Below are 26,398 nucleotides of genomic sequence, written 5' to 3' on the forward strand. Positions count from 1 at the left end.
GGGGTACGAGGTAATTGAGATAGATATATAGTTAACCTGTATATATCTAACTATTCATCAGTCTTATGGCTGTTCAGGATCCTTTTGGTTTCCAGACTTGGTGCATTCGAAACCACTTGCCGTGGTTATTTTTAGATTAGATTGTTACTCATGTCCTGTATTTCCACTAAATCATGTATTTTCCCCTGTTGATTTGAGCAAACTGTGCAGTAACATTCTACCCCCTCTAGCCATGGGAGAACAAGTGATGCTAAAACAAGCTGTTAGCCGCATCAGCATCAACATACAGGGCAGTGGAATACCAGGCTGTTAGTCTCACATCAGCATCAACACACAGGGCAGTGGAATACCAGGCTGTTAGTCTCTGCATCAGCATCAACACACAGGGCAGTGGAATACCAGGCTGTTAGTCTCTGCATCAACACACAGGGCAGTGGAATACCAGGCTGTTAGTCTCACATTCAGCATCAACACACAGGGCAGTGGAATACCAGGCTGTTAGTCTCTGCATCAACACACAGGGCAGTGGAATACCAGGCTGTTAGTCTCTGCATCAGCATCAACACAGGGCAGTGGAATACCAGGCTGTTAGTCTCTGCATCAGCATCAACACAGAGGGCAGTGGAATACCAGGCTGTTAGTCTCACATTCAGCATCAACACACAGGGCAGTGGAATACCAGGCTGTTAGTCTCACATTCAGCATCAACACACAGGGCAGTGGAATACCAGGCTGTTAGTCTCACATTCAGCATCAACACACAGGGCAGTGGAATACCAGGCTGTTAGTCTCTGCATCAGCATCAACACACAGGGCAGTGGAATACCAGGCTGTTAGTCTCTGCATCAACACACAGGGCAGTGGAATACCAGGCTGTTAGTCTCACATCAGCATCAACAACAGGGCAGTGGAATACCAGGCTGTTAGTCTCACATCAGCATCAACACACAGGGCAGTGGAATACCAGGCTGTTAGCTCTGCATCACATACAGGGCAGTGGAATACCAGGCTGTTAGTCTCTGCATCAACACACAGGGCAGTGGAATACCAGGCTGTTAGTCTCAGCATCAGCATCAACACACAGGGCAGTGGAATACCAGGCTGTTAGTCTCTGCATCAGCATCACACACAGGGCAGTGGAATACCAGGCTGTTAGTCTCACATTCAGCATCAACACACAGGGCAGTGGAATACCATGCTGTTAGTCTCACATTCAGCATCAACACACAGGGCAGTGGAATACCAGGCTGTTAGTCTCAGCATCAGCATCAACACACAGGGCAGTGGAATACTAGGCTGTTAGTCTCTGCATCAACACACAGGGCAGTGGAATACCAGGCTGTTAGTCTCACATTCAGCATCAACACACAGGGCAGTGGAATACCAGGCTGTTAGTCTCAGCATCAGCATCAACACACAGGGCAGTGGAATACTAGGCTGTTAGTCTCTGCATCAACACACAGGGCAGCGGAATACCAGGCTGTTAGTCTCAGCATCAGCATCAACACACAGGGCAGTGGAATACCAGGCTGTTAGTCTCACATTCAGCATCAACACACAGGGCAGTGGAATACCAGGCTGTTAGTCTCTGCATCAACACACAGGGCAGTGGAATACCAGGCTGTTAGTCTCACATTCAGCATCAACACACAGGGCAGTGGAATACCAGGCTGTTAGTCTCAGCATCAGCATCAACACACAGGGCAGTGGAATACCAGGCTGTTAGTCTCACATTCAGCATCAACACACAGGGCAGTGGAATACCAGGCTGTTAGTCTCTGCATCAACACACAGGGCAGTGGAATACCAGGCTGTTAGTCTCTGCATTCAGCATCAACACACAGGGCAGTGGAATACCAGGCTGTTAGTCTCACATTCAGCATCAACACACAGGGCAGTGGAATACCAGGCTGTTAGTCTCTGCATCAACACACAGGGCAGTGGAATACCAGGCTGTTAGTCTCTGCATCAACAAACAGGGCAGTGGAATACCAGGCTGTTAGTCTCACATTCAGCATCAACACACAGGGCAGTGGAATACCAGGCTGTTAGTCTCACATTCAGCATCAACACACAGGGCAGTGGAATACCAGGCTGTTAGTCTCACATTCAGCATCAACACACAGGGCAGTGGAATACCAGGCTGTTAGTCTCAGCATCAGCATCAACACACAGGGCAGTGGAATACCAGGCTGTTAGTCTCACATTCAGCATCAACACACAGGGCAGTGGAATACTAGGCTGTTAGTCTCTGCATCAACACACAGGGCAGTGGAATACCAGGCTGTTAGTCTCACATTCAGCATCAACACACAGGGCAGTGGAATACCAGGCTGTTAGTCTCTGCATCAACACACAGGGCAGTGGAATACCAGGCTGTTAGTCTCACATTCAGCATCAACACACAGGGCAGTGGAATACCAGGGTGTTAGTCTCAGCATCAACACACAGGGCAGTGGAATACCAGGCTGTTAGTCTCTGCATCAGCATCAACACACAGGGCAGTGGAATACCAGGCTGTTAGTCTCTGCATCAACACACAGGGCAGTGGAATACCAGGCTGTTAGTCTCAGCATCAGCATCAACACACAGGGCAGTGGAATACCAGGCTGTTAGTCTCACATTCAGCATCAACACACAGGGCAGTGGAATACCAGGCTGTTAGTCTCTGCATCAACACACAGGGCAGTGGAATACCAGGCTGTTAGTCTCAGCATCAGCATCAACACACAGGGCAGTGGAATACCAGGCTGTTAGTCTCACATTCAGCATCAACACACAGGGCAGTGGAATACCAGGCTGTTAGTCTCACATTCAGCATCAACACACAGGGCAGTGGAATACCAGGCTGTTAGTCTCTGCATCAACACACAGGGCAGTGGAATACCAGGCTGTTAGTCTCTGCATTCAGCATCAACACACAGGGCAGTGGAATACCAGGCTGTTAGTCTCAGCATCAGCATCAACACACAGGGTAGTGGAATACCAGGCTGTTAGTCTCTGCATCAACACACAGGGCAGTGGAATACCAGGCTGTTAGTCTCAGCATCAGCATCAACACACAGGGCAGTGGAATACCAGGCTGTTAGTCTCACATTCAGCATCAACAAACAGGGCAGTGGAATACCAGGCTGTTAGTCTCAGCATCAGCATCAACACACAGGGCAGTGGAATACCAGGCTTTTAGTCTCTGCATCAACACACAGGGCAGTGGAATACCAGGCTGTTAGTCTCACATTCAGCATCAACACACAGGGCAGTGGAATACCAGGCTGTTAGTCTCAGCATCAGCATCAACACACAGGGCAGTGGAATACTAGGCTGTTAGTCTCTGCATCAACATACAGGGCAGTGGAATACCAGGCTGTTAGTCTCTGCATCAACACACAGGGCAGTGGAATACCAGGCTGTTAGTCTCAGCATCAGCATCAACACACAGGGCAGTGGAATACCAGGCTGTTAGTCTCTGCATCAACACACAGGGCAGTGGAATACCAGGCTGTTAGTCTCAGCATCAGCATCAACACACAGGGCAGTGGAATACCAGGCTGTTAGTCTCACATTCAGCATCAACACACAGGGCAGTGGAATACCAGGCTGTTAGTCTCTGCATCAGCATCTTCACTGTGCTACAGTGTTTTTTTTTCTGTAGGTTGTTCATTTCTATTTTGAAACTAGCTCTTATTTCCTTACAGGAGACCACCATCACTGAGATTAAACAGAAGATCATGAAGATTCCAGACGCTAATGGGATCGTGATTGATGGGTTCCCTCGTGATGTGGGACAGGCACTTTCTTTTGAGGACCAGGTGAGAAATAGACCTGTGGTATTGCTATACTACTGTATACTACTATGCCACTGTAATATATAGCTATATTGCTATATTACTGTATACTACTATACCACTGTAATATATAAGCTATATTGCTATATTGTATACTACTATACCACTGTAATATATAGCTATATTGCTATATTATTGTATACTACTATGCCACTGTAATATATAGCTATATTGCCATAGTACTGTATACTACTATACCACTGTAATATATAGCTATATTGCTTTATTATTGTATGCTACTATACCACTGTAATATATAGCTATATTGCTATACTACTGTATACTACTATACCACTGTAATATATTGCTATACCTGACGGGTGTGGTTGGTTGAACATGGCCACGTCTTCCCACACAGACAGAGTTCACACTTTATCTAGATAATCCCATATAGAGCATCTACTGATAGTCATACTATCAACAAAGTATCTGTTGATAAGCAAATGCTTGCTAAAGCCTAGGTTCGGTTTGCTCCTAGCAGGACTCCTGTAACTGGAAATATTACTGTTTTGTCCCTCATGAGACGCCGTAGCAACAACAACAGCCTCAAAATTTCTCAAAATAGTCTGAATAAATCTGGAATTAATTTTGACCTTTTTTGCAGAGAAGGTCTTAGTGTGCAATTTTACATCTAAGATGTTTGGTGCAGTATTTCTCAAATAAAGAAATCTGCATGAAAACTAGTTTTCTAGCCCAAAACTTGTTCCCATTCCCACTAGGAGTAGTACCGTTGACCAATCATCGACGAAGGGGAGTAGACTACTGATCTTCGAACTGCCTCAACATGTTGTGTGTAGGTCCTCTGTTCTCCAGGTCGTTGCTGTAAATGAGAATGTGTTCTCAGTCAACTTACCTGGTAAAATAAAGGTAAAATTCATTTAAAACGGGCAATAACAACAAAAACCTGCTGAACACCAATATGTCGTCATAATATATGCGCAAAATGTTTTGACGCGACAGACTTTAGATTAGGACTAGGGTTAGAATAAGGGTAAGGCATAAGGGTAAGGGTTAGAATAAGGGTAAGGCTTAAGGTTAGGGTTAGAATAAGGGTAAGGTTAAGGTTAGGGTTAGAATAAGGGTAAGGTTAGGGTTAGAATAAGGGTAGAGCTTAAGGTTAGGTGTGGTGGTTAATTTCTTTACTATCAAATGAGGAGAGACAAACTTATCACACAAGTCAGAGTTATACATAAACTAAATCTTTAATCACTTATTAATAAGGGAGCAGGTCAATACAACTCGCACATATATGAAGTGAATCGATTGAGTGCAATACGATAATGATGGCTGGTCGACGATTCATGGTCAAATGATTCGTTGAGAGAACTGAGACAAAAGGACAAAGGTATTTTATAGCCAAGATACACCCCTTTCAACCTACATGACGAACAACAGATATATAGAATGGGTCACAAGGTTAAGAGCTGTATGAAAGATGCCTATAAATCATAGCAGACAGTATCTGCTGTGTCAACAGTTTTCATTGTATAGAGACCAGTGTCTGGCCCTCCGACTCCAAACTGGAACCATGTCTCCCTGGTACGATATAGAACAAAAACATTAACTCATGCTCTGGAATGCTCTTTAGGTTTTATCACCCAAAAGACATCATAAATCTCCTCTGTCAGTGTTATCTCTCAGAGTACTCTATTCTGTTGCATAACACAACCATTTGATGCAATAAAAGTATTATAACATAATCTTGGTATTTTTTTCCACCGTAATCCCCCATTTTGAGAATCCTCTGAATTTAAAAGAAAATTACAGGATTTAAGAACATAGAAAATACATACAATCTTCATAAACCAAGAAACACAAAAGCAATAACTCATTGTGTTCCTGCATGTCACCGGCTGCTATAGCACTGGCTCAGCCTCCTCCCAAGAAACTTATCCCATTTCAACCTCCAACTCATTTTATAAACACTCTAGCAATTTGTCTGGGAAGGTTATGATACACAGTCGCCTGCACGAACCCATGAAGAAAAACAAAAAAAATGCATACAGTTTATAAGATTCAAAGTTATATTTTCATAGACAGTGAAAAGCACATATTTAATGCATAATGCAGTGCATGCAACAATGGAGTTTAATAAAATAATATTTAGTTATCTATCACACTCCAATGGATCAGCATGGTGGGAATAACTATTTCCATCCCAGAAACATAAAATGAGCATATCTTGTTGGACAAATCCAGGTAGTGACTCCTAGCTAAAGTAAAATGTATTCCATTGCTACCTAATGAACATGACCCAAGACAAGCAACATGATTCCACTATTTATAAGGCAATGCCTGTAGATCCAATAGATTAGGTTCAGTTTCACTCTCCGGATCAGACTTCACCCTCTCCATTCACCAGGGCATGGCTGAGAATAGTGTCAACATCTTAAGTTCATAACAACAATCAAAACAATCATTCCCTAATATATTAATTGCTTCACTCATATAGTTATTAACATACTAAACTCAAATCAATCCTTCAGTTTTAAAAATCATTCAGTTTCCAAATCAGTTTCCCCCCCTTTTAATTATCCAACCAAAATTTAGAATGACATTGCTCAGTGAATCAAATTGGTACCATCACTCAAAGTCAAAAAACCCTAAATTTAACACACATCAACATTGGCAGAATGTACATTTATATTAACATCCAGTATAATTATCCCATAATTCTACTATTAACTTTTTTTTATCACCATTATAATACAGATCAGTATCTCAATGCATTCTTAATCTGAATTACTATAATTTTATGTAGTCTGTAGACCTCTACAATCAACCTGATACCCCAAAAGTCTAAAACAATTTTTGGCATAGTTGATCAACCCCCCCCCCTTTCAGGCACTGATTCTTCTGGCGTCCTTTTTTGTCTTCTTCAGATAGCTTTACAGTTCAAAGTGGATGGCCATGATAATGTCCCATGATAATGTCCCAATTTCAATGTCTCACCTGAGCCGCCTTCACCTTTACCACCCATTATGTCTTGTCCATTCGTCAACCAGTATACCAGCAACATAAGAGAAGTTTAGAACAGATTTCTCCCCATGCTCACTCCACGTGGACTCCTCTCACACTCCTGAGAAAAGACATGAGAGAAAAGCAGTTGATAGCTTAGATCGGATGCTGTACACCGGTTGCTGGCTCAGACTCATTTCTCTCGGTAGAAGTGTTTCGGACAGGGCCGTATTCAACGCCTTTGGTACTCTTCTTCAGCCAGTTAGAGGGGGGTTTGAGGTACACACACTGTTCGGTCCAATTATCTCTTCCATGCATTAAGATACCGTCTGATGTCACTTTTCATGATAACCTCAAGAGAGGACAGATCAGAACAACAGTTTGGTTCAGTTCATTAACTATATGATAAATTATTACTTTTACCAATTATTCTTAATACAAATGTCCAAGCATATATCAAAGAGAATAACAACACATTCCATTGAAACTATTCTTTCAAATTGGCTTATACTCCCCCAGCACACTGTCAACTTCATCGCAGAGCCACAGGATCAGGAAGTTAGACCTATAACCCATTGGGAACAGAACAAACAACACAACAATATACTCCTTCACATATCACTCCATACACTCCTACACATCACTCGAGGTGTGTAAACTTCAATCCAAAACCTCAGAGGACTGTTCCCTCCTCTAGTTTGACACATAACTCCCCATGTGAGTAATGTGTAAAAAAAAAAAACCCACTAATGGTCAAAAAATAAAACAAAATTTCAAAGAACAAAATCTAATTAAAATCACTACTCTTAAGAACTCCATAAAGAAAAATAATTGCACCCATATTACCTTTAAATCAGTATTACAAATGACCATGAATTCATTAACAAAATGGCTTCCCAATGAGGGTGATCAAGCCACACTGGAAAGTCATGACAGAGGTCATAGGTCCTACAAACCCTTTTAAAGAAGTGTTTCTTACTATATTAGACAAATTAATGAAAAACAGTCAAACATTTCATACCTTTATCAAAAGAATTCATGTGTTTTAAATTAAAACTCAGAAAATAAAAACTTCTGAAAATTCCATGTGCGTGCGTGCCCCTTTAAGATACCTTGGCACTAAGACAAAAGGAAAACTCACTAAACCCAAAGGAAATAGAACACACAAAATTTTAAAAAACACCAACAAATAGTCATAACAAATGTGTTGTGTGTTGGGTATTTGCAAATCTTGAGGTTAAAACAAACAAAAATTAGCCAGGCTATATTTAATTTGGTAGTTTACGGCCTTAATCTCACTCACTCTCCCCAAGATTATAGCCCCATAGGAAACATTTCAAAGAGAGACAATGAAACCCCCATTTTCCCTGGGGAAAAAAAAACACAAAACACTTCGTTAGCATTCATTATACTACACCGATTCAGCAAACAAAGAGTTTTAACTACAAACAAAACCTGATAATAATGATAAATCCAACGTTCTCCCTCAAATCATTAATCATTAGTTTAAAAATCTACCTCAGTGTTTATGTGCGCTTAATTTAGCATGCGCTACCCTCAGACACAATTATCTTGGTATCGTTACAAGACCAATGTCCAACAGATATAAGGGTAGGGCTTAAGGTTAAGGTTAGGGTTAGAATAAGGGAAGAGCTTAAGGTTAGGGTTAGGGTTAGAATAAGGGTAGAGCTTAAGGTTAGGGTTAGGGTTAGAATAAGGGTAGAGCTTAAGGTTAAGGTTAGAATAAGGGAAGAGCTTAAGGTTAAGGTTAGAATAAGGGAAGAGCTTAAGGTTAAGGTTAGAATAAGGGTAGAGCTTAAGGTTAAGTTTAGGGTTAGAATAAGGGTAGAGCTTAAGGTTAAGTTTAGGGTTAGAATAAGGGAAGAGCTTAAGGTTAAGTTTAGGGTTAGAATAAGGGTAGAGCTTAAGGTTAAGTTTAGGGTTAGAATAAGGGTAGAGCTTAAGGTTAGGGTTAGAATAAGGGAAGAGCTTAAGGTTAAGTTTAGGGTTAGAATAAGGGTAGAGCTTAAGGTTAAGGTTAGGGTTAGAATAAGGGTAGAGCTTAAGGTTAAGGTTAGGGTTAGAATAAGGGTAGAGCTTAAGGTTAGGGTTAGGGTTAGAATAAGGGTAGAGCTTAAGGTTAAGGTTAGGGTTAGAATAAGGGTAGAGCTTAAGGTTAGGGTTAGGGTTAGAATAAGGGTAGAGCTTAAGGTTAAGTTTAGGGTTAGAATAAGGGTAGAGCTTAAGGTTAAGGTTAGGGTTAGAATAAGGGTAGAGCTTAAGGTTAGGGTTAGAATAAGGGTAGAGCTTAAGGTTAGGGTTAGAATAAGGGTAGAGCTTAAGGTTAGGGTTAGAATAAGGGTAGAGCTTAAGGTTAAGTTTAGGGTTAGAATAAGGATAGAGCTTAAGGTTAGGGTTAGAATAAGGGTAGAGCTTAAGGTTAAGGTTAAGGTTAGAATAAGGGTAGAGCTTAAGGTTAAGGTTAGGGTTAGAATAAGGGTAGGTTAGGGTAAGTGGATAGTTAGTTGAAAATGTTGTTGACAGTTATTGAACATATCTGGTCATCTACCAATCATCTACCAACCGTACTTGGGGACTATCCAGATAGATGCTGCTGTAGTTGTTCAAATTCACCTCGTTTCAACACAATCAAGCTGGAGATCAGCTGTTCAAGTGAACACACACATATACACGCACGCACGCACGCACACACACACACACACACACACACACACAGTGAACACACAGACACAGACTCAGGCACACACACACACACACACACACACACACACACACACACACACACACACACACACACACACAGTGTCGCTCTGCTGTTTCTCAGAACTCTCTGAACACAACATTCCAGCAGTGCCCAGCATTGTCACTGGACAACTAGGGGCTGTTAACGGAGGTTGGTGCTTCACAGCTGAGTGGCCGATGAGAGCGATATCGGCAGAATGCATTTAGATGTTGAAGGGCAGTGTTTATTGTGTGTGATGGCAGGATGCACTCATTATCACATTAGAGCTCACTTAGTGTTTATCTGCTTTTAGACAAGACCTACATGAACACCAGAGAGTTCACACACACACCATATCCAGAATGCTGAATGAATTAAACATTGACTAAATAGGAGATAGAGGGGATAGACGGGATAGACAGATAGACGGGATAGACAGACAGACAGAGTTGACAGACAGATAGAGGGGATAGACAGATAGACGGGATAGACAGACAGACAGATAGAGTTGACAGACAGATAGAGGGGACAGACAGACAGATAGATAGAGGGGACAGACAGACAGATAGATAGAGGGGACAGACAGACAGATAGATAGAGGGGACAGACAGACAGATAGATAGAGGGGACAGACAGAGGGGACACACAGACAGATGGATAGAGCAGATAGAGAGAGAGACAGATATAGGAGATGGAGAGAGAGACAGAGGAGATAGAGGGGACAGACAGATAGAGGGGACAGACAGACAGACAGACAGACAGACAGACAGACAGACAGACAGACAGATAGTTGACAGACAGATAGAGTTGACAGACAGAGGGGATAGAGGAGATGGACAGACAGACAGACAGACAGACAGACAGACGAGATACAGTGCCTTGCAAAAGTATTCATCCCCCTTGATGTTTTTTCCGATTTTGTTGCATTACAACCTCTAATTTAAATTGATTTTTATTTGGATTTAATGTAATCACACAAAATAGTCCAAAGTGAAAGGAAAAAAATGACTTATTCTAAAAAATGGAAAAGTGGTGCGTGCATATGTATTCACCCCCTTGGCTATGAAGTCCCTAAATAAGATCTGGTGCAACCAATTACCTTCAGAAGTCACATCATTAGTTAAATAAAGTCCACCTGTGTGTAATCTAAGTGTCACATGATCTGTCACATGATCTCAGTATATATACACCTGTTCTGAAAGGCCCCAGAGTCTGCAACACCACTAAGCAAGGGGCACCACCAAGCAAGCGGCACCATGAAGACCAAGGAGCTCTCCAAACAGGTCAGGGACAAAGTTGTGGAGAAGTACAGATCAGGGTTGGGTTAAAAAAAAAATATCAGAAGCTTTGAACATCCCACAGAGCTCCATTAAATCCATTATTAAAAAATGGAAAGAATATGGCACCACAACAAACCTGCCAAGAGAGGGCCGCCCACCAAAACTCACAGACCAGGCAAGGAGGGCATTAATCAGAGAGGCAACAAAGAGACCAAAGATAACCCTGAAGGAGCTGCAAAGCTCCGCAGTGGAGATTGGAGTATCTGTCCATAGGACCACTTTAAGCCGTACACTCCACAGAGCTGGGCTTTACGGAAGAGTGGCCATAAAAACGCCATTGCTTAAAGAAATAAATAAGCAAACATGTTTGGTGTTCGCCAAAAGGCATGTGGGAGACTCCCCAAACATATGGAGAAGGTACTCTGGTCAGATGAGCCTAAAATTGAGCTTTTTGGCCATCAAGGAAAATGTCTGGTGCAAACCCAACACCTCAAGAACACAATCCCCATAGTGAAGCATGGTGGTGGCAGCATCATACTGTGGGGATGTTTTTCATCGGCAGGGACTGGGAAACTGGTCAGAATTGAAGGAATGATGGATGGCGCTAAATACAGGGAAATTCTTGAGGGAAACCTGTTTCAGTCCTCCAGAGATTTGAGACTGGGACGGAGGTTCACCTTCCAGCAGGACAATGACCCTAAGCATACTGATAAAGCAACACTCGAGTTGTTTAAGGGGAAACATTTAAATGTCTTGGAATGGCTTAGTCAAAGCCCAGCCCTCAATCCAATTGAGAATCTGTGGTATAACTTAAAGATTGCTATACACCAGCAGAACCCATCCAACTTGAAGGAGCTGGAGCAGTTTTGCCTTGAAGAATGGGCAAAAATCCCAGTGGCTCGATGTACCAAGCTTATAGAGACATACCCCAAGAGACTTACAGCTGTAATTTCTGCAAAAGGTGTCTCTACAAAGTATTGACTTTGGGGGGGGGGGGGAAATAGTTTGAGCTGTGTGCTGATGGGTTGCAGGTGTAGAGACAGTTTGGTTTGCTTAATAAGAAATCATTTCCAATCAACCTTCTTGTTGTGTTCAAGTCCAGTGGTATTATGTAAATGTCCTGGTAAACCGAACCAATAGCATGACCAATCTGTTCAGACTGGCCTCAGAGCCATACAAACATACTCTACGTATTTCTGAGCACCTCCAAGACGTAAAAATACCTTCTTATGGTCTAGTTACTGTAGACAGAAACTAAAGTATGGGAGGTTGGTTTGGTAGGGCTGTGAATTGCCAGGGACCTAACGATACAATATTATGACGATACTTAGGTGCGGGATGTATTGCGATTCCATACTGTGATTTTTATTGTGATATGCCGTTTCCAAGCATATTGCTCATTAAATGTCTGCTGCAGAAGGACAAGCTAGAGCATGAGGAAATTATTTTTAAATCAGTCATGGAAATAAAAGTGCTGTAAACATGCTGGTTTATTATTTTAAAAAAAGGAAAATGGAGAATGAGCTATAGGATGAGTTTTGGTGCAGCTATAGCCAACTAGTGCCAATGCTACCCAGCAAAAATCAATAGTTTGAGTCAAAGAGTCAATAGACTGACTCTGTCTGGCTGCTTCAGCAGTGAACTCCCCCATCTCCTCCTCCTCTCCTCTCCCCCATCTCCTCCTCCTCTCCTCCTCTTCTCTTCTCCTCTTCTCCTGTCCTCTCTCCTCCTGTCCTCTCCTCTCCTCCTGTCCTCTCCTCTCCTCCTGTCCTCTCCTCTCCTCCTGTCCTCTCCTCTCCTCCTGTCCTCTCTCTCCTCCTCTTCTCCCTCCTCTTCTCCTCTCCTCCTCTCCTCTCTCCTCCTGTCCTCTCCTCTCCCTCATCTTGTCCTCCTCCTTCCTTATTTCACACGTATTACTGAGGAGTGCGTTGGGTGTAAACAGAGAGAGAGTGTGTGTGTGGTGTGTGTGTGTGTGTGTGTGTGTGTGTGTGTGTGTGTGTGTGTGTGTGTGTGTGTGTGTGTGTGTACCAAGACTCTGGTCCAGTGGATGGCAGATCGATGGACAGATGTGAGGTCATAATGAAGTATCTAAAGGGTTGTTGTGTTTCTTTTTTCTCCGAATGTTCTAGAACGTTCCTCAAAAGCGAAGTAGTAGAAGAAGAAAAAAGAGAATGTGTCTACACCTCATCTTCTTTGTGGGTCTTGACCATAAGACTTAATCCACATTACATTATTCTGCTCCTTTGCACCCCATTATTCCTATTTCTATTTTGCACTTTCTTCCACTGCAAATCTACCATTCCAGTGTTTTACTTGCTATATTGTATTTACTTTGCCACCATGGCCTTTTTGCCTTTACCTCCCTTATCTCACCTCATTTGCTCACATTGTATATAGACTTATTTTTCTACTGTATTATTTGACTGTAGGTTTGTTTTTACTCCATGTGTAACTCTGTGTTGTTGTATGTGTCAAACTGCTTTGCTTTATCTTGGCCAGGTCGCAATTGTAAATGAGAACTTGTTCTCAACTTGCCTACCTGGTTAAATAAAAGTGAAATATATATTTTTTTAATAAAAAACATGCGATGTTGTCTTGAGCTAGGCAGCGTGGGAAGTATCGCCCGGTGTGCTGTATCCAGGCCTGGCATGACCCCTGATCGATGGCTCCGCTAGCCTCCTCCATTGCCTGTAGAATGGGGTACGCGTTGGTGGGGTTGGCGATCATACACCTTCCAAACGCCATGCAGAGAAGAATTCGTCAATGGGATTCAAGAATGGACAGTATGGGGGGTGGGGCTGGTGACCTGTGAACCAATTGCGGACCACAGCAGCCCAGTGGAAACTAACATCGTACCTGGGCTGCTCTGGCCCCTGGTCATTAGGGATTAGTCTGTTGTGGAGGGTGTCAAGACGTGTGATGATGTGTGCAGTGGCTGTATGGGCCTAGGATTGCGTGATGGTGAAGGACGCTGTTTTGACTAATAGCTGCACACATCGTTATGTTGCCACCACGTTGTCCCGGGACGTTGATGATGTCCAATGATATTTCTGCCGCTTGCCCCTTGGTTTTTAAAAGGTTGAAACCTGCCTCGTCCACATATATTAGCTCATGATGCGCTGCATTTGCTTCTAGCTCCATGAGTCTCTGAAAGAGACGAGACAAAACAATGTAGCACAGTAGAAGACAGATCAGTCAACATGATGTAGGAAAAGACAGAGATCAGTCAACATGATGCAGTACAGTAGGAAAAGACAGAGATCAGTCAACATGATGTAGGACAGTAGGAGAAGACAGAGATCAGTCAACATGATGTAGGACAGTAGGAGAAGACAGAGATCAGTCAACATGATGTAGGAAAAGACAGGGATCAGTCAACATGATGCAGTACAGTAGGAAAAGACAGGGATCAGTCAACATGATGCAGTACAGTAGGAAAAGACAGAGATCAGTCAACATGATGCAGTACAGTAGGAAAAGACAGAGATCAGTCAACATGATGTAGTACAGTAGGGAAAGACAGGGATCAGTCAACATGATGTCGTACAGTAGGAGAAGACAGGGATCAGTCAACATGATGTAGGAAAAGACAGGGATCAGTCAACATGATGTAGGACCATACACTTCCAGATCCAATGATAGGATAGTATAACTTACCTGCATCTATTCATATCTCAGTTGTTTTTCACGGTCTGAGTTTCTTTACATAAAGGATCTTTGTACAGCTGCTTCCTCCTAATTCTATTGGGTTTCAGTAGACGACACAGTGCAGAGAGACTCACTGTGTTAACACTTTAGAATATGGTGTTATCTACCGTTATGCGGTCCTGCAATTCTCTGAGTCTGATGCAATTATTTGCAATGTGGGTTTCCTGCTCTGGGTGTGAACAGTCGACCTCTTCCATCAGATACTGGTTTTTCTTGCAAAGTAAAAAAAACATTTGAATGGTTTTAGTAATAGATCCTTCTCATTATGAAAGTACAGTACGTATTATTGTACCAATAAGACTACAGCACTTACAAGTTACTCACCCGGTTCTCATTTAGAAATATCCGGATGATACCTGCAACAGTATAGCGGCTCAGATTTGGTTGAACCCGTTGCCCAGCTTCCCTCATGCTGGTTGACAACACGGCCAACCACAGTCGCTCTGATTTCATCAGTTATTGTGTTTCCTGACTCTCCTTCTTTCTTCCTCTTCACCATCCTCTCCTTCTCCCCCGTACTACTTCACCTCCTCCTCCTTCTTCTCCTCTTACTTCTTCACCTCCTCTCCCTCCTCCTCTTCCTCCTCCTCTTCCCCCTCCTCCTCCTTCTTCTCCTCTTACTTCTTCACCTCCTCTCCCTCCTCCCCCTCCTCCTCCTCCTCCTTCACCTCCTCGTTCCTCCTCGTCCTCCTCTCCCTCCTCCTCCTCTAGTTCTCACCCCTCTTACTCTCTGTCCAATATTGGTCTCCATTGTTGTCCAAACCAAATGTTTACCTGTGGCCTGTTTATAGTGCTCAAGCTCTGATTTGTAAAGTGAAGTCATTATCTGAAAAGTGTTTTCATGTGTGTCAGTGTGGAAAGGAAATTGGCTAACGTAGTGTAGCAAATGTAGAGACTAACGTTTACACTTTTACCAACAACAACAAAACAAAGTGTGTTATAAATGAACAACCTGAGTGTGTAAAGCTGAGAACATGCATTCAGTTTGGTAACACTTGATACATGCATTTAGCTAGAAGGGTTGATGGTTTCATGAGATAGAATCACTGTCAGTGTTTTAAGCATTTAGGAAACAACCGTAATGACGACCTGAGTTCTGCCTTGGTGGTGTCATCTCCGGCCCAGCTCATTGATATAGCTGTGTGTTCCAAGTGGAACACTATTACCTAGTGCAATAGTATGGACCAGGGCCCATAGGGCTCTATGAGCACTATATAGGGAATAGCTTCCATTTGGGAGGCAGCCACCAGTGTTGTGTGTGTGTGCGTGCGTTTGTGTTCGTGTGTGTACGTGCGTTCATGCGTGTGTGTGTGTACGTGTGTTCGCGTGTGTGTGTGTTCGCGTGTGTGTGTGTGTGTGTGTGTGTGTGTGTGTGTGTGTGTGTGTGCAGGGTTGTCATACACCCATTATTTTTTAGAGGGGGCACAAATTACGTTCAAACACCTGAAACAGCGTTTTCCTAAAAGTATATTTTTCTGTATAGCTTATCTACGCATACTTCTTTACCTGTTCAACTGTCATTTTAATGAGGGTCTCATTCTGTCATTCTCAGTATAATGCACGAACATGCCTAAAATATTACCTCCACATTACAGCACATGGGATCATACCACATATCATCACGACAGGCACATTAATGGCATCAGAATTAATACACACATGATGATATTATGCTTCAGTCTAGAGCTAGGAGTGATTCTAGAGGACTCCAGATATCTCCAGGAGTGATACTAGAGGACTCCTGATATCTCCAGGAGGGATTCTAGAGCTAGAGGACTCCTGATATCTCCAGGAGGGATTCTAGAGCTAGAGGACTCCTGATATCTCCAGGAGTGATTCTAGAGGACTCCTGATATCTCCAGGAGGGGTTCTATAGCTAGAGGACTCCTGATATCTCCAGGAGTGATACTAGAGGACTCCAGATATCTCCAGGAGTGATTCTAGAGCTAGAGGACTCCTGATATCTCCAGGAGTGAATCTAGAGGACTCCTGATATCTCCGGGAGTGATTCTATAGCTAGAGGACTCCTGATATCTCCAGGAGTGATTCTAGAGGACTCCTGATATCTCCAGGAGTGATTCTAGAGGACTCCTGATATCTCCAGGAGTGATTCTAGAGGACTCCTGATATCTCCAGGAGTGATTCTAGAGGACTCCTGATATCTCATGGAGTGATACTAGAGCTCGAGGACTCCTGATATCTCCAGGAGTGATACTAGAGCTAGAGGACTCCTGATATCTCCAGGAGTGATTCTAGAGGACTCCTGATATCTCCAGGAGTGATACTAGAGCTAGAGGACTCCTGATATCTCATGGAGTGATACTATAGCTAGAGGACTCCTGATATCTCATGGAGTGATACTATAGCTAGAGGACTCCTGATATCAAAGGAGTGATACTAGAGCTAGAGGACTCCTGATATCTCCAGGAGTGATACCAGAGGACTCCTGATATCTCCAGGAGTGATTCTAGAGGACTCCTGATATCTCCAGGAGTGATTCTAGAGGACTCCTGATATCTCCAGGAGTGATACTATAGCTAGAGGACTCCTGATATCTCCAGGAGTGATACTAGAGCTTGAGGACTCCTGATATCTCCAGGAGTGATACTAGAGCTCGAGGACTACTGATATCTCCAGGAGTGATACTAGAGCTAGAGGACTCCTGATATCTCCAGGAGTGATTCTAGAGGACTCCTGATATCTCCAGGAGTGATACTAGAGCTAGAGGACTCCTGATATCTCATGGAGTGATACTATAGCTAGAGGACTCCTGATATCTCATGGAGTGATACTATAGCTAGAGGACTCCTGATATCTCCAGGAGTGATACTAGCGCTAGAGGACTCCTGATATCTCCAGGAGTGATACTAGAGCTAGAGGACTCCTGATATCTCCAGGAGTGATACTAGAGCTAGAGGACTCCTGATATCTCCAGGAGTGATTCTAGAGGACTCCTGATATCTCCAGGAGGGGTTCTAGAGGACTCCAGATATCTCCAGGAGGGATTCTAGAGCTAGAGGTCTCCTGATATCTCCAGGAGGGGTTCTATAGCTAGAGGACTCCTGATATCTCCAGGAGGGGTTCTATAGCTAGAGGACTCCTGATATCTCCAGGAGGGGTTCTATAGCTAGAGGACTCCCGATATCTCCAGGAGTGATACTAGAGGACTCCAGATATCTCCAGGAGTGATTCTAGAGCTAGAGGACTCCTGATATCTCCAGTAGTTATTCTAGAGGACTCCTGATATCTCCAGGAGTGATACTAGAGCTAGAGGACTCCTGATATCTCCAGTAGTGATTCTATAGCTAGAGGACTCCTGATATCTCCAGGAGTGATTCTAGAGGACTCCAGATATCTCCAGGAGTGAGTCTATAGCTAGAGGACTCCAGATATCTCCAGGAGGAGTTCTAGAGCTAGAGGACTCCAGATATCTCCAGGGGGGGTTCTAGAGCTAGAGGACTCCAGATATCTCCGGGAGGGGTTCTAGAGCTAGAGGACTCCTGATATCTCCAGGAGTGATACTAGAGGACTCCTGATATCTCCGGGAGTGATTCTAGAGGGCTCCTGACATCTCCGGGAGTGAATCTATAGCTAGAGGACTCCTGATATCTCCAGGAGTGATTCTAGAGCTAGAGGACTCCTGATATCTCCAGGAGTGATACTAGAGCTAGAGGACTCCTGATATCTCCAGGAGTGATACTACTAGAGGACTCCTCATATCTCCAGGAGTGATACTAGAGCTAGAGGACTCCTGATATCTCCAGGAGTGATATAGCTAGAGGACTCCTGATATCTCCAGGAGTGATTCTAGAGGACTCCTGATATCTCCAGGAGTGATATTAGAGCTAGAGAACTCCTGATATCTCCAGGAGTGATTCTAGAGGACTCCTGATATCTCCAGGAGTGATTCTAGAGGACTCCTGATATCTCCAGGAGTGATTCTAGAGGACTCCTGATATCTCCAGGAGTGATTCTAGAGGACTCCTGATATCTCATGGAGTGATACTATAGCTAGAGGACTCCTGATATCTCCAGGAGTGATACTAGAGCTCGAGGACTCCTGATATCTCCAGGAGTGATACTAGAGCTAGAGGACTCCTGATATCTCCAGGAGTGATTCTAGAGGACTCCTGATATCTCCAGGAGTGATACTAGAGCTAGATGACTCCTGATATCTCATGGAGTGATACTATAGCTAGAGGACTCCTGATATCTCATGGAGTGATACTATAGCTAGAGGACTCCTGATATCAAAGGAGTGATACTAGAGCTAGAGGACTCCTGATATCTCCAGGAGTGATACTAGAGGACTCCTGATATCTCCAGGAGTGATACTAGAGCTAGAGGACTCCTGATATCTCCAGGAGTGATACTAGAGCTAGAGGACTCCTGATATCTCCAGGAGTGATTCTAGAGGACTCCTGATATCTCCAGGAGTGATTCTAGAGGACTCCTGATATCTCCAGGAGTGTTTCTAGAGGACTCCTGATATCTCCAGGAGGGGTTCTAGAGGACTCCAGATATCTCCAGGAGGGATTCTAGAGCTAGAGGGCTCCTGATATCTCCAGGAGTGATTCTAGAGGACTCCTGATATCTCCAGGAGGGGTTCTATAGCTAGAGGACTCCTGATATCTCCAGGAGGGGTTCTAGAGCTAGAGGACTCCTGATATCTCCAGGAGTGATTCTAGAGCTAGAGGACTCCAGATATCTCCAGGAGTGATTCTAGAGCTAGAGGACTCCTGATATCTCCAGTAGTTATTCTAGAGGACTCCTGATATCTCCAGGAGTGATACTAGAGCTAGAGGACTCCTGATATCTCCAGTAGTGAGTTCTATAGCTAGAGGACTCCTGATATCTCCAGGAGGGAGTTCTAGAGCTAGAGGACTCCTGATATCTCCAGGAGTGATACTAGAGCTAGAGGACTCCTGATATCTCCAGTAGTGATTCTAGAGCTAGAGGACTCCTGATATCTCCAGGAGTGATTCTAGAGGACTCCTGATATCTCCAGGAGTGATTCTAGAGGACTCCTGATATCTCCAGGAGTGATCTAGCTAGAGGACTCCTGATATCTCCAGGAGTGATACTAGAGCTAGAGGACTCCTGATATCTCATGGAGTGATACTATAGCTAGAGGACTCCTGATATCTCATGGAGTGATACTATAGCTAGAGGACTCCTGATATCAAAGGAGTGATACTAGAGCTAGAGGACTCCTGATATCTCCAGGAGTGATACCAGAGGACTCCTGATATCTCCAGGAGTGATACTAGAGCTAGAGGACTCCTGATATCTCCAGGAGTGATTCTAGAGGACTCCTGATATCTCCAGGAGTGATTCTAGAGGACTCCTGATATCTCATGGAGTGATACTAGAGCTAGAGGACTCCTGATATCTCATGGAGTGATACTATAGCTAGAGGACTCCTGATATCTCATGGAGTGATACTAGAGCTAGAGGACTCCTGATATCATCAAGGAGTGATACTAGAGCTAGAGGACTCCTGATATCTCCAGGAGTGTACTAAGCTAGAGGACTCCTGATATCTCCAGGAGTGATACTAGAGCTAGAGGACTCCTGATATCTCCAGGAGTGATTCTAGAGGACTCCTGATATCTCCAGGAGTGATTCTAGAGGACTCCTGATATCTCCAGGAGTGGAGTATCTAGAGCTAGAGGACTCCAGATATCTCCAGGAGTGAGTTCTAGAGCTAGAGGACTCCAGATATCTCCAGGAGTGATCTATAGCTAGAGGACTCCTGATATCTCCAGGAGTGATACTAGAGCTAGAGGACTCCTGATATCTCCAGGAGGAGTTCTAGAGCTAGAGGACTCCTGATATCTCCAGGACTGATACTAGAGGACTCCTGATATCTCCAGGAGTGATACTAGAGCTAGAGGACTCCTGATATCTCCAGGAGTGATTCTAGAGGACTCCTGATATCTCCAGGAGTGATTCTAGAGGACTCCAGATATCTCCAGGAGGGGTTCTAGAGCTAGAGGACTCCAGATATCTCCAGGAGGGGTTCTAGAGCTAGAGGACTCCTGATATCTCCAGGAGTGATACTAGAGGACTCCTGATATCTCCGGGAGTGATTCTAGAGGGCTCCTGACATCTCCGGGAGTAAATCTATAGCTAGAGGACTCCTGATATCTCCAGGAGTGATTCTAGAGGACTCCTGATATCTCCAGGAGTGATTCTAGAGGACTCCTGATATCTCATGGAGTGATACTATAGCTAGAGGACTCCTGATATCTCCAGGAGTGATACTAGAGCTCGAGGACTCCTGATATCTCCAGGAGTGATACTAGAGCTAGAGGACTCCTGATATCTCCAGGAGTGATTCTAGAGGACTCCTGATATCTCCAGGAGTGATACTAGAGCTAGAGGACTCCTGATATCTCATGGATTGATACTATAGCTAGAGGACTCCTGATATCTCATGGAGTGATACTATAGCTAGAGGACTCCTGATATCAAAGGAGTGATACTAGAGCTAGAGGACTCCTGATATCTCCAGGAGTGATACTAGAGGACTCCTGATATCTCCAGGAGTGATACTAGAGGACTCCTGATATCTCCAGGAGTGATACTAGAGCTAGAGGACTCCTGATATCTCCAGGAGTGATTCTAGAGGACTCCTGATATCTCCAGGAGTGATTCTAGAGGACTCCTGATATCTCCAGGAGTGTTTCTAGAGGACTCCTGATATCTCCAGGAGGGGTTCTAGAGGACTCCAGATATCTCCAGGAGGGATTCTAGAGCTAGAGGGCTCCTGATATCTCCAGGAGTGATTCTAGAGGACTCCTGATATCTCCAGGAGGGGTTCTATAGCTAGAGGACTCCTGATATCTCCAGGAGTGATTCTCGAGCTAGAGGACTCCTGATATCTCCAGGAGGGGTTCTATAGCTAGAGGACTCCTGATATCTCCAGGAGTGATACTAGAGGACTCCAGATATCTCCAGGAGTGATTCTAGAGCTAGAGGACTCCTGATATCTCCAGTAGTTATTCTAGAGGACTCCTGATATCTCCAGGAGTGATACTAGAGCTAGAGGACTCCTGATATCTCCAGTAGTGATTCTATAGCTAGAGGACTCCTGATATCTCCAGGAGGGATCTAGAGGACTCGTGATATCTCCAGGAGTGATACTAGAGCTAGAGGACTCCTGATATCTCCAGGAGTGATTCTAGAGGTCTCCTGATATCTCCAGGAGTGATTCTAGAGGACTCCTGATATCTCATGGAGTGATACTATAGCTAGAGGACTCCTGATATCTCCAGGAGTGATACTAGAGCTCGAGGACTCCTGATATCTCCAGGAGTGATACTAGAGCTCGAGGACTCCTGATATCTCCAGGAGTGATACTAGAGCTCGAGGACTCCTGATATCTCCAGGAGTGATACTAGAGCTCGAGGACTCCTGATATCTCCAGGAGTGATACTAGAGCTAGAGGACTCCTGATATCTCCAGGAGTGATTCTAGAGGACTCCTGATATCTCCAGGAGTGATACTAGAGCTAGAGGACTCCTGATATCTCATGGAGTGATACTATAGCTAGAGGACTCCTGATATCTCATGGAGTGATACTATAGCTAGAGGACTCCTGATATCTCCAGGAGTGATACTAGAGCTAGAGGACTCCTGATATCTCCAGGAGTGATACTAGAGCTAGAGGACTCCTGATATCTCCAGGAGTGATACTAGAGCTAGAGGACTCCTGATATCTCCAGGAGTGATTCTAGAGGACTCCTGATATCTCCAGGAGTGAGTCTATAGCTAGAGGACTCCAGATATCTCCAGGAGGAGTTCTAGAGCTAGAGGACTCCAGATATCTCCAGGAGGGGTTCTAGAGCTAGAGGACTCCAGATATCTCCAGGAGGGGTTCTAGAGCTAGAGGACTCCTGATATCTCCAGGAGTGATACTAGAGGACTCCTGATATCTCCGGGAGTGATTCTAGAGGGCTCCTGACATCTCCGGGAGTAAATCTATAGCTAGAGGACTCCTGATATCTCCAGGAGTGATTCTAGAGCTAGAGGACTCCAGATATCTCCGGGAGTGATTCTAGAGCTAGAGGACTCCTGATATCTCCAGGAGGGATTCTAGAGGACTCCTGATATCTCCAGGAGTGATATTAGAGCTAGAGAACTCCTGATATCTCCAGGAGTGATTCTAGAGGACTCCTGATATCTCCAGGAGTGATTCTAGAGGACTCCTGATATCTCCAGGAGTGATTCTAGAGGACTCCTGTTATCTCCAGGAGTGATTCTAGAGGACTCCTGATATCTCCAGGAGTGATTCTAGAGGACTCCTGATATCTCCAGGAGTGATTCTAGAGGACTCCTGATATCTCATGGAGTGATACTAGAGCTAGAGGACTCCTGATATCTCATGGAGTGATACTAGAGCTCGAGGACTCCTGATATCTCCAGGAGTGATACTAGAGCTCGAGGACTCCTGATATCTCCAGGAGTGATACTAGAGCTAGAGGACTCCTGATATCTCCAGGAGTGATTCTAGAGGACTCCTGATATCTCCAGGAGTGATACTAGAGCTAGAGGACTCCTGATATCTCATGGAGTGATACTATAGCTAGAGGACTCCTGATATCTCATGGAGTGATACTATAGCTAGAGGACTCCTGATATCAAAGGAGTGATACTAGAGCTAAAGGACTCCTGATATCTCCAGGAGGGGTTCTATAGCTAGAGGACTCCTGATATCTCCAGGAGTGATACTAGAGGACTCCAGATATCTCCAGGAGTTATTCTAGAGCTAGAGGACTCCTGATATCTCCAGGAGGGATCTAGAGGACTCCTGATATCTCCAGGAGTGATACTAGAGCTAGAGGACTCCTGATATCTCCAGGAGTGATTCTAGAGGACTCCTGATATCTCCAGGAGTGATTCTAGAGGACTCCTGATATCTCATGGAGTGATACTATAGCTAGAGGACTCCTGATATCTCCAGGAGTGATACTAGAGCTCGAGGACTCCTGATATCTCCAGGAGTGATACTAGAGCTCGAGGACTCCTGATATCTCCAGGAGTGATACTAGAGCTCGAGGACTCCTGATATCTCCAGGAGTGATACTAGAGCTAGAGGACTCCTGATATCTCCAGGAGTGATTCTAGAGGACTCCTGATATCTCCAGGAGTGATACTAGAGCTAGAGGACTCCTGATATCTCATGGAGTGATACTATAGCTAGAGGACTCCTGATATCTCATGGAGTGATACTATAGCTAGAGGACTCCTGATATCTCCAGGAGTGATACTAGAGCTAGAGGACTCCTGATATCTCCAGGAGTGATACTAGAGCTAGAGGACTCCTGATATCTCCAGGAGTGATACTAGAGCTAGAGGACTCCTGATATCTCCAGGAGTGATTCTAGAGGACTCCTGATATCTCCAGGAGTGATTCTAGAGGACTCCTGATATCTCCAGGAGTGAGTCTATAGCTAGAGGACTCCAGATATCTCCAGGAGGAGTTCTAGAGCTAGAGGACTCCAGATATCTCCAGGAGGGGTTCTAGAGCTAGAGGACTCCAGATATCTCCAGGAGGGGTTCTAGAGCTAGAGGACTCCTGATATCTCCAGGAGTGATACTAGAGGACTCCTGATATCTCCGGGAGTGATTCTAGAGGGCTCCTGACATCTCCGGGAGTAAATCTATAGCTAGAGGACTCCTGATATCTCCAGGAGTGATTCTAGAGCTAGAGGACTCCAGATATCTCCGGGAGTGATTCTAGAGCTAGAGGACTCCTGATATCTCCAGGAGGGATTCTAGAGGACTCCTGATATCTCCAGGAGTGATATTAGAGCTAGAGAACTCCTGATATCTCCAGGAGTGATTCTAGAGGACTCCTGATATCTCCAGGAGTGATTCTAGAGGACTCCTGATATCTCCAGGAGTGATTCTAGAGGACTCCTGTTATCTCCAGGAGTGATTCTAGAGGACTCCTGATATCTCCAGGAGTGATTCTAGAGGACTCCTGATATCTCCAGGAGTGATTCTAGAGGACTCCTGATATCTCATGGAGTGATACTAGAGCTAGAGGACTCCTGATATCTCATGGAGTGATACTAGAGCTCGAGGACTCCTGATATCTCCAGGAGTGATACTAGAGCTCGAGGACTCCTGATATCTCCAGGAGTGATACTAGAGCTCGAGGACTCCTGATATCTCCAGGAGTGATTCTAGAGGACTCCTGATATCTCCAGGAGTGATACTAGAGCTAGAGGACTCCTGATATCTCATGGAGTGATACTATAGCTAGAGGACTCCTGATATCAAAGGAGTGATACTAGAGCTAGAGGACTCCTGATATCTCCAGGAGTGATACTAGAGGACTCCTGATATCTCCAGGAGTGATACTAGAGCTAGAGGACTCCTGATATCTCCAGGAGTGATACTAGAGCTAGAGGACTCCTGATATCTCCAGGAGTGATTCTAGAGGACTCCTGATATCTCCAGGAGTGATTCTAGAGGACTCCTGATATCTCCAGGAGTGATTCTAGAGGACTCCTGATATCTCCAGGAGTGATTCTAGAGGACTCCTGATATCTCCAGGAGGGGTTCTAGAGGACTCCAGGTATCTCCAGGAGGGATTCTAGAGCTAGAGGGCTCCTGATATCTCCAGGAGTGATTCTAGAGGACTCCTGATATCTCCAGGAGGGGTTCTATAGCTAGAGGACTCCTGATATCTCCAGGAGTGATACTAGAGGACTCCAGATATCTCCAGGAGTGATTCTAGAGCTAGAGGACTCCTGATATCTCCAGTAGTTATTCTAGAGGACTCCTGATATCTCCAGGAGTGATACTAGAGCTAGAGGACTCCTGATATCTCCAGTAGTGATTCTATAGCTAGAGGACTCCTGATATCTCCAGGAGTGATTCTAGAGGACTCCAGATATCTCCAGGAGTGAGTCTATAGCTAGAGGACTCCAGATATCTCCAGGAGGAGTTCTAGAGCTAGAGGACTCCAGATATCTCCAGGAGGGGTTCTAGAGCTAGAGGACTCCAGATATCTCCAGGAGGGGTTCTAGAGCTAGAGGACTCCAGATATCTCCAGGAGGGGTTCTAGAGCTAGAGGACTCCTGATATCTCCAGGAGTGATACTAGAGGACTCCTGATATCTCCGGGAGTGATTCTAGAGGGCTCCTGACATCTCCGGGAGTGAATCTATAGCTAGAGGACTCCTGATATCTCCAGGAGAGATTCTAGAGCTAGAGGACTCATGATATCTCATGGAGTGATACTATAGCTAGAGGACTCCTGATATCTCAAGGAGTGATACTAGAGCTAGAGGACTCCTGATATCTCCAGGAGTGGTTCTAGAGCTAGAGGACTCCTGATATCTCCAGGAGTGATTCTAGAGCTAGAGGACTCCTGATATCTCCAGGAGTTATTCTAGAGGACTCCTGATATCTCCAGGAGTGATACTAGAGCTAGAGGACTCCTGATATCTCCAGGAGTGATTCTAGAGGACTCCTGATATCTCCAGGAGTGATTCTAGAGGACTCCTGATATCTCATGGAGTGATACTATAGCTAGAGGACTCCTGATATCTCCAGGAGTGATACTAGAGCTAGAGGACTCCTGATATCTCCAGTAGTGATTCTAGAGCTAGAGGACTCCTGATATCTCCAGGAGGGATCTAGAGGACTCCTGATATCTCCAGGAGTGATACTAGAGCTAGAGGACTCCTGATATCTCCAGGAGTGATTCTAGAGGACTCCAGATATCTCCAGGAGTGATTCTAGAGCTAGAGGACTCCTGATATCTCCAGGAGTGAATCTAGAGGACTCCTGATATCTCCGGGAGTATTTCTAGAGCTAGAGGACTCCTGATATCTCCAGTAGTGA

General features: G+C 44.5%; 1 protein-coding gene across 3 annotated transcripts in view; it reads left to right on the forward strand.

Moving 5' to 3' along the window:
* ak5 (adenylate kinase 5) overlaps positions 1 to 26,398 on the forward strand; it is a 197,447-nt gene that overhangs the window by 20,096 nt on the left and 150,953 nt on the right. For all 3 annotated transcript variants that reach the window (XR_014391817.1, XR_014391818.1, XM_045714398.2), the window contains exon 5: positions 3,696 to 3,809. Coding sequence is in view for 1 of the 3 variants with exons in the window: in XM_045714398.2 (XP_045570354.1) it covers positions 3,696 to 3,809 (114 nt within the window). In the remaining 2 variants the exon portion in view is untranslated. The remainder of the gene's footprint in view (positions 1 to 3,695; positions 3,810 to 26,398) is intronic.

The sequence above is a fragment of the Salmo salar genome, chromosome 03, assembly GCF_965601325.2.
Source record: "Salmo salar chromosome 03, fSalSal1, whole genome shotgun sequence".
Classification (NCBI taxonomy): domain Eukaryota; kingdom Metazoa; phylum Chordata; class Actinopteri; order Salmoniformes; family Salmonidae; genus Salmo; species Salmo salar.